At 35.1% G+C, this 9,751-nt stretch overlaps 1 protein-coding gene across 1 annotated transcript; it reads left to right on the top strand.

Annotated features, from left to right (window-relative positions):
* The first annotated feature begins 1,533 nt into the window (after window positions 1–1,533).
* On the top strand, window positions 1,534–7,370 carry LOC147299586 (DNA-directed RNA polymerases II, IV and V subunit 8B-like). Its single transcript, XM_086255998.1, has 4 exons — window positions 1,534–1,729; window positions 1,810–1,967; window positions 6,567–6,658; window positions 6,982–7,370. The coding sequence occupies exons 1-4, from the start codon at window positions 1,657–1,659 to the stop codon at window positions 7,091–7,093; spliced, it is 435 nt and encodes a 144-aa protein (XP_086112124.1). The 5' UTR covers window positions 1,534–1,656; the 3' UTR covers window positions 7,094–7,370.
* Window positions 7,371–9,751: the final 2,381 nt, after the last annotated feature.

Genomic DNA, 9,751 nt, shown 5'->3' with positions numbered 1-9,751 from the left:
AACACATGTTTAATAATTTTTCGGGAAGATTTCGCTGAAATTTTCGAAATTTCGGCGAAATTTACCAAAATTTATCGAAATTTTTATATTTTCTCCAACTTCAGAAATTTACCAAAAATAGCTCGAGATTCCAAATAATTCACCAAAAAATTCTACGGATTCATATTGATGAGTACTAATTTCCTATAACCTCAAAATAGTCAAATTGCTTTCAAAAAAATTATGAAAAATCCTACTCTTATAATTTAATTCTAAAAAAAATAATAATCGTCAACTTCTTGAATTTTCTTTTTCTAAAATTCATTTCCACACAATTAAGTTCTAGAACCACAACCAAAGGTCTAAGTTAGTTAAAATAAATTTAAAGAAATTTCTAATTCCTTTAAACAAACCTTAAAACAAATTTGAAAAATTTAAGTAACAAAATTACCATAAGCCAATTGTGGTTGTTACACTTAGTGAAGACAATGCTTGGCTAGGTAAGAGACACAGGAAAAAAAGAAGGAAAGATAAAAAAAAAAAAAAAAAAAAAAAGACTGAAGAGAGAAGCACAGGGAAAAAAAGTAAGGAAAGAAAAAAAAATGAGGGGGGGGGGGCGTTTGGGGCCTCCGGGCAATTGGAAAGAAAGAAAAAGGTTTGAGATTTCTTTTAGTTATTTTAAACCTTAAAATTTAATACATTTCTATATAAAAAAATAATTAAAAGTATCCTAAAGGGCTTAAAACCTAATATCCTAAAAAATATAGAGTATATAAGGTTTAATGTATAGATTATAGAGTATAAAGAGCATTAGGGTATATAGAATATATAGAGTATTAGAGTTTAGATTTTAGTGTATAATTAAATATACAGTATAAAGAATATACTAATTTTATTTATTCATTATACTAATTTTATTTAAGTATTTGCTCTAGCGCATTATATTCACCTTATATCATATGAAACCTACTATATAATTTGATTTCTTCAATGTTTTTTTATCAATTTAGTAGATAATATGTTAAATAAACATATGGTAAAGTTTCATTCAAAATTTCTATATTTTGATAGCAATTTCCGTTATTTCCATCTAATTTCTGTCGAAATTTAAAAATCTTCGAAATTTTCGTCAAAATTTCCATCGAAATTTCCTCAAAATCCAAAATTTTATTCCTTGTCTCTAACTAGGGGGTTTATAATTATTGACATATAATTATTTACTATTTTTTTTACCAAAAAAAGTCAAAATCACTTTCAGCATAATGTCGATTTTAGTAATTATAAACAGCCACATCAATCTTACTATAATTAATTAATTATAAACACACATCCTGCCTATTTACCTAAATATGAGTTTAGGTAAATTATTTAATATAATAGAATTTTAGAGTTAAGTGTGAAAAAATTTAGTTTGAAGAATAAAGTGTGAAACAGAAATAATTTGAGGGTAGTATCTGTAATTAATCCAAAATACACAAACATGCTCTTCTACTTTTCTGCAAGGAAAACACGTCCTCCTCAGTCGTCTCTTCATTAAAGAAGGCAGTTCTTTCTCCTTTCTTCATATTTGAACAAAAAAAAAACATTCTCCTCTCTTTATAGTCTATCCCACAAGTGGAGAGGCCATCGTTTTCTGGTGAAACTACTACGATCAGTAGTCAGTGTTTAGTAGTAAGGATGGTTGATCGTCTTTTCGAGGATATATTTCAGATTCTTCGACTGAACCCAGATGGCAAAAAGTTCGATAAAGGTATCCCATCTGCTTTGTGAGTATGAAATTCTTATTTAAAATGACATCCAACAATTTTTATTTATTTTCATTTTTGGTAGTTACTCGAATCGAAGCGAAGAGTGAGACTTGCGAGATGTTCATGCACTTGGATGTGAATTCAGAGGTGTATCCCATGAAGGAAGGTGAGAAGTTCTCAATGGCTTTAACTTCTACAATCAATTTGGATGGAACACCTGACACTGGCTATTTCACTCCGGTAATTAAATTCAACTTATTACTCAGTTTCTTATATAGCTTAATTATAATAATTCCCTGCTTGTTTTTACTGTATTAATATTGGAAAAATGTGACATTTATGAGAAAAAAAAAAAAAAACAATGAAGCTTATAGAGTGTGAAGTTGAATTTACAAGTTGAGTAATTAGCTTTAGACTTGAGAGTTGTCAGTACTTTTAACCCAAATGGCAGAACTGGAATTTAGGATTACTTGGTTCTCTGGAAGTCTCTATAAGTCATAGGTATCTTGTCTTAGATTTAAGGTTAGTCTATTTGGTGTTTATTATTCGGTTTCAGAACTGGGAGTCCTGATTCTTTAAGGATGGGGAAATGCCCTGATCTTCTTTGAGTTTCTTTCCCTTTTTTGTTCGGTTTGGTTGTTGATAAGGAAGTGCTCTTTCATATTTTTCTTGTTTTTGTAGAAAAGAAACTTCATTTTATTAAATTTGAAAAGCTACTTACAATCTGTGGACAACAAGTCGACATCTATAACCTGAATACATCATTAAAAGCTACAATTATAACATTAATCCTCAAAAGCACAAAGAAACCCACTACAAAACTCTAGAGAGAACCAACTGAAAACCACACCGAATTGCTGCTCTCCAGTCTAAACAAATGGCAGTAAGAGAAAGTTCCTTGAATTCCTCAACCACCGAAGCCCAAAGGGAGGCCCCCAATCGAATTCTCTTCCATAGTTTGCCACGTCCACGGTTCCGCCCCGTCATACTCTTCAAAGATCCTCCTATTTCCCTCCATCCAGCAACCCACATTAAAACTAGCACCAGACAGCCCCAAACAACTCTTGGTTTCTTGCCCTTTCCCAGCACTTTATGTTTTTCAGAACATGCAGCTTCTTGGGATGACCCAGCTCACATTAGCCTCCCTAAACAATCTCCCCCACTGACTTAGTAATTGGACAGTGTGTAAGAATGCATGGTCCACACTTTCCCCTCCTGCTTTGCTTAGAACACACCAATGGGGAGAAAAGGATGCATTAGGCCTCCTTTGGATCACATTGCATGTATTAACCTTCCCATGGGATATTAATCTTGCTTTCCAGATCTGCCCGTAAGGCTGAAATGAAGCAAAATCTGGTTTATCACATAAAAATCTAACAAATGACTTGCACGTAAATTCTCCAAAGATGCCAACCCCCATCTCCTTGCATCAGATAATAAAGTACTCTTGCATGCTCATTTGTAAATGATGGGTGAGAGTTGGCCGTGAAATCTTACTTCCTTTTGAAAAATAATAATAATAATAAAAAGGTTGGATGATTACGAGGGGGTGGGGTCTTTGTTTTTTTGTTTTTTTTTTTCTTAGAGAGGCTGCTTTCCTCATAAAATTATTTTGATTTAGTTTTTTTGTTGGGCTTTAGCAGAAGCTGATCCTGAGTTCACTAATAGGAGATCAGGTGTTCTGAAGTTCCTCTTAAATACTGTTTTCAGATGGATAGAACTAAAATAACTTGATTGGTAGGGGGAAAATTATGGTAAAGGATGTTACATTACAAGTGGAAGAATTAGTTGATCAATTACTATTACACTCTTGTCTAGATGAGCTTATGGATGCATCCTTAAACAATGTGTGAGAGGACATATTGTCCTCTGTTATGTACATTTAGGCCTCGTTTTGAAGGCCGGATGGGACTGGTCTATTATCTTGGATTTCACTGGATTTCATTGCACTAGCTTGTCAAAGTCCTACCCGTGTTTGATAGAGGTTTTGATGAGGACATCATTATTAAACCATTCAAGGTTTATGAGCGGAAAAGATGGAAAAAGAAAAAAAATGATCGAGTCCTTTCATTGTGGCTGGATTAAGTGCAGACCATTACTTCTCTGCATTTATGGCTTTGTTTCCAGCAATTTATTGGGTTTTTTTTTTCAGTTTTATTTTCTTCAATACTTGTGTCAGTTTCAGTTCAAATAAACTTTTAATGCATAAGTTTCAGTTTCATAAAATTAATTAGGACACTTATGCATGAGTTATCTTTAGGAATTTGGGGAGTTTTTTCTTTGTAATTGGGATTTTAATGCTAGTCTATTTGGGAGGTATTTTTAGATGTATCTTGCTGGAGAAGAATAATGATGATGATGAATAAAACATTTTATCAGAAATTTTCTGGTTTGTTAATTTTCCTGCGATGGGAACTTTTGGTGGGAAGCCAAGTTTTGGGTGTGAAACCTTGTGATCATCCAGCTACTTTATCTTTCTATAATCTGAGGTTAATCTTTCTTGTCTTTGAGCTTTATACATCTCTCAAGTAAGTGTTCCTTGATATATTATTCCCTTTCCCTACAAACTTTCTTTCTTTCTTTCTTTCTTTGTTTCTTCAATCTTACATCTATTGTTGAACTCACTACTATATTCTATTTAGTTCTCTGCATTAAATTAGAACAACCCTAAGCTAGAGGATTCAACACATTCATTATTACCACTTGAACACAAGATTTTATAAGGAACTTTCTGTGGGTTTAAAGCTGATTCGTTTCATACTAATCTTACTTTTGAATTTTCCTTATATAAGTGTGGGTGTTAGCTAATTTAAATTCAAAGCTTAAAATTAATTATGGTTGGTCTTGGCTTTAGTATCATATCCTGCATCAGGTTTACTGTGATATGGGACTTCTGTTGTGCAAGTGGCTCGTCGGGAGTTTCTGGAAGAATTCAGAAACTAGAAGCTTTGGCCGACCGGTTGCCCAGCTCCAGAGAGTAATGGGACTTTCCAGGCGGTTTGGCAGACCGGTCGGAGCTCTGGCTGACCGGTCGCCTTAGACCAGTGAGGAAGGGAGTCGAGTTTTTTGGGGCAGATTTTGGGTTTCCTAGAAGAGTACGGTTTTGGAAGACAAAGAGGACTTGTGCAAGACTTTCCTTGTGTACAAGGGAATAGAATTAGCTAATAGGTGAATTACCTGAATTACCTAATTCTATTAGGTTTAGGAATCCATATTGTAAGTGGTAAGCCTGTGCTCTATAAATAGGCTACTACAAGTCTCATAGAACAGAATAGCTAGAGCCTTCAAGGGAAGAAACTAGAAGGGAGACTTAGGTTAGAGACTCAAGGGTGAGTGACTTCAAGGGAGGGGTTTATAAAGAGGGAAAAACACAAGAGAGCTATTTGTGCAAGAGAGAAGAGAGTGGCTGCGAGTTGGGTAGTCTAGGGTTTCGATAAGTCCTTGTAATCTTATTCTATACATAGTGCAGCTGTGATTCTCTAAGGGTCACACGGGGACGTAGGCACAGTTTGCTGAACCTCGAGAACAAATCTTGGTGTTCTTTATTGCTTTATTGTTGTTGTTATTGTGTGTGTTTGCTAATTGTCTAATCCTAGAATACATAAAAAAAAAAGGTCACGGGAAAGGGTGTTAATTCACTACAACTTCATTGGACTGAGTTGTGAAAGTCCATTTTCTCCCTAATTCACCATAACCCAAGAATTCATATGAAATTATCCAATAAAAATTAGATCTAAAATTGCAAATGAAGAGAAAAGAAAACACCACTTTACAGCTTAAGCCCAAGAATGACAAATGAAACCTAAAAACTCAGTTGCATGAGTAGAGGACTTTTAAAAAACACATATCATGCATTGAATCTTGTCCATGGCTGATGAGTTTGCTGGTGAGAATGAGATTTCCAGAAAGCCAAAGCAAACAAAAGCAAGTCCATGGTTGATGTGTTTGAGTTGTGAGCTTTGAGATTTGAGAATCTAGGTTGAGAATAGCTTTGAGATTGACTTAGAAATATTTTGGATAGAGGCTCAAATTGCTCAGAGAGAAACAGGAGAAGATAGACGTGAGAGAGAGCTGCACCTCAGGGAAACCCACTGTGTCCCGTGTCTAACCTTGGGTCAATTGTCCTGGGTTATTCTGGACATCTGTCCAGCATTTTTGTCCTATCCGAAATGTTATTTGTTGCACCAAACATGGGACAAGTATAGTTGTCCGTTTTAATTGAATTTGGCCTGTCCAGTCCCACCCTCCAAACACGGCCTTACATCTATACTAACAAAAGCTTTTTTTTACCAATAAAAAAAAAGAGAAAAAAATGTTTGGATGCCTGTCCCTTTGTGTTTAATGTGGTCTTTTTGATTGGAAAGGAGCAACAGGTATTTTTTTTAAGGGATTGAGCATGAAAACCTTCAATGCTGCAGATTGGGGCCACATCTTGAGATTGTTATTTATGTGGATGCCTTAATATTTTCTAGATAATATTCTCTATGTTCTTAGGTTATTGTAATTCTTGCCTTCAATTGCAATTTTTCTTAAACAGGAAAAAAAAATGCCAATACCATAACTGAGCTCTATCACTTCAAGTTGGTGATATATCCACCTATATTTGATTGTATATTTAACGTGTAGATATTATAAGCTTATATGGTCAATATCACCAAGGTCATCTTTAATAATGACAAATTGACAATGACTAGAAGAATATGTTCCTAAGGATGACTGTGTGTTCCCCATGCTTTCTTGACATATGTTCTCAACTTAGCTTTTTGTGTTGTTCAGTTAGTTTACCAAATCATTGAAGCCCAGAGTATGCCTAACTAATAAAGTTGACCCTTTTCTCAGGGCAATCGCAAGACATTGGCCGATGAATATGAATATGTCATGCAGGGGAAGCTTTTTAGGATTTCAGAAGGTTCTAGACGTGATCCTAAAGCGTATGTCTTAAAACAAATAATTTCTTATAATATAGAACTGCGCTATGTGTTTGTATGTTCATGAAAAAGACAAGGAAAATATAAAATGTAGGTATCATGAAAATAGTTTCTCTTTGGAAATGGTATATTCTCACATGAATTTGAACAAGTCCACATACTACAACTATTACTCAGATCCTTGTAATTTCTGCAACATATTGTGGAGGATAATGATGCCAATCATTTACTCCAATAACCTTTTCATCCAAAAAACTAATTATTGTGGTTTAAGTTCATATTATCTATTTCAAAAGGTCTTTATTGGGTTTTGTCTTTGGCTTTAGGGAGGTAAATGCTTCATTTGGTGGGCTGTTGATGATGCTGAATGGGGAATCCTCTCAATTCAAGAACTTTGAACTTGATCAGAGGATGTTTCTCCTCATAAGGAAGCTATGAAACTCAATGACAGTATCCAAACATAGAATGGTCTGCGGTTCTCTCCTAATATGAACATTTTTAACCTTGGCCCTTGGGTCATGTAAACTTGTGCTGAATCTTGATAGTTGGGTTTAAGGCTGGTTGAGTAGAACTTTTTACATAAACTTGTGGTTACTGCATCGATACTAAGTGGTAGTGTTTGGCACGAATGTTATGACTCTCTCTTTGGAAAAAAATGGTGTGACGGTGACACCATGTATTAGATATTAATGATTGACAAGTGTTATAATTTCAATGGATGCATTGTGTTACTGTCATATAGAAAAATTTCTCGAAAATGAGGCAGTGTTTATGGTTGTAGAACTAAGTAATTCACTTTGCAAACACAAGCCACTGCAGATCCAACATATAAGAATTGGAAGAACGAACTTAACTGCCTGATGCAGGCTAGGAGCACGCGCTGCTGTCTTGCTGCTATATTAGGGCAAAAACCACAGTAGAAAGGAAAATCCAGCAATAACAGTAGTAAAGATAGAGAATAAAGCTATAGAATCAAAGTTGGAACGTAGATAGATGAGTTCTAGGGTTTAGGAACCCAAAAGAAGCTCTCACATCAGAAATCTCTGAATAATATTATGCCAAAAACTGTCTATTACAACCTAAGTCTTGAGCTTATATTGTAAAACAATTTCCTTAATTGACTAAGAAAACAATAAACCTTAGCTAACTAGGAAAACATAAAGTAAAATTACCTTAAAGACCTAATGAAATAAGGAAACTAGACTCTAAATCCAGCTAGGAAATAAAAATTAAAAAGCTACTAAAAAAAATAATAAGTCTTGGAACCCTAAGAGATGTTCCTGCATCAATTAGTATCAGAGCAAAACCTGGTTGCAAACCCTAGTTTCTACACCATGGCTGGACGTGGTAGAAGCCGAGGACAAGGAAACCAAGCTCTACAAATAGAGATGGCGGAGATGTGGTGTATGATCGAAGATCTGTCAAGAGCGGTGGAAACGTTCCGACGACAGGAACGTGCGAAAGCCCGTATAGAGATTCTGGAAGGCGGACGCAACCCCTCGGACATACCGGAAGGTAGTCTTGAGGATGAATGTTTTGTGGAAGAAGTGGTGAGTTATGATTATCCAGGTTCTGCTTATGATGGCGTTGAATCTGAGAATCATGGTTCTCATGAGTCGGTTAGCCCTTTTGAAGAAACTTTGGATGACTTGGAAGATGATAGTTTTCTAAATTTAGATCTTCCTCCAATATTTGATAGTTGTCTAGAAGATGATTGTGAAGCTTGTTATGTTATTTGTTTGGGGCTTGAGAAAACTTATGATAGAGAATCTGGTGAGAGAAAAGAAAATGTTGGGTCTTAAATTTTTTTAAGGAAGGGAACCAATATAAATTTGAAGATAAAGTGGTACAGGAAATTCTTGAAGACATCATAGAAGATGAGCCCATAATCCTGAAGTCTCAAGACTCTAGGAAATAATGCTTTTGAATATGTTGATTTTATTGGATTTGATGCAATGAACTTCAAGATTGCCAAGAACTTAATCGATTTTGTAAATCAAATGAAAACTGATGTGAAGAAATTATGGGATGCGAGATTGATCATGAACAATAAAGCTAAATGTTCAAGAAGGATCAAATATTCCAAATATCTCTTTGTTTGGAAAGAAAGAAATCAATTTCATGACTATAAGTTTGATAAGAGTTTATCTGGATTATCCGCAGAAGTTGTGAAGACTTACTTGTCGTAGTCGAGTTTTTCCCAACCCAGTGGAGTATCACTGCCCTTGGTCTTCATATAGTTTATGCTTTCCAATTTGTTTTTATTCTCTTTGTTATTTGCCAGATGAGTGAGAATTTCTTTCATGACCAGTTACAGCAGGAACATCCACCTCCTAAGTACTTATTGGTACCATTAACTTTTTTAATTGATAGGCAATTTCTATTTGCTATTACCAATTATATTCTTAGAAATGACTAGCACATTTTCTGTACAAACTTTTAGTAAATTACAAATAACTCATCTTTGTCCCAAAAAAAAAAAAAAACAACTCATCTTACTTTTTCTTGATTTATTCTCTCAACTTTTAATTTGAATCTTGACCAAATGAAAAACAAAAATGATCTCATAATTTAAGTAGTACTACCAGAATTTTTTTTGGTCGATAAAACACGTCATGGAAAGGTAATATGTGAGCAAGGAATGAAATTTCAAAAATTTCGGTGAAATTTTTGTTTTTTGGGGATCCTGAAATTTTATAACATATTCGTTCATTTTCGTTCAAATTTCAGTGAAATTTCACCAAAATTTCGGCCGAAATTTTGAACACGCTCCAAACACTTTTTGGTTTAATTTCTCCGAATTTTGTCGAAATATCACCGAAATTTGGCATAGAGACTAGAGACAGAGAAGGAGGCAGAGACCGGAGAGAGGGAGGAGTCGCCGGGCAGGAGGGAGAGAGAGGACCCGCTGTTGCCGAAAGGAAAGAAGAGATTCGGGGAGAGAGAGGAGGAAGAGAGGGAGACGAGGAAGAAAGGGAGATCAGGAAGAGAGAGGGAGGAGAGAGAAGAGATCAAGGAGGGAGGAGGGAGTGAGGGACTAGGAGAGAGAAGGTGCGGAGGAAAGAAAAATGAAAGAAAAGGTGAGAAAGAAGACTG

The sequence above is a fragment of the Dryas octopetala genome, chromosome 1, assembly GCF_963921425.1.
Source record: "Dryas octopetala chromosome 1, drDryOcto1.1, whole genome shotgun sequence".
Lineage (NCBI taxonomy): Eukaryota > Viridiplantae > Streptophyta > Magnoliopsida > Rosales > Rosaceae > Dryas > Dryas octopetala.
Note: the sequence above shows the minus strand (reverse complement) of the source record. Positions and strands in the feature narration are given on the sequence as shown.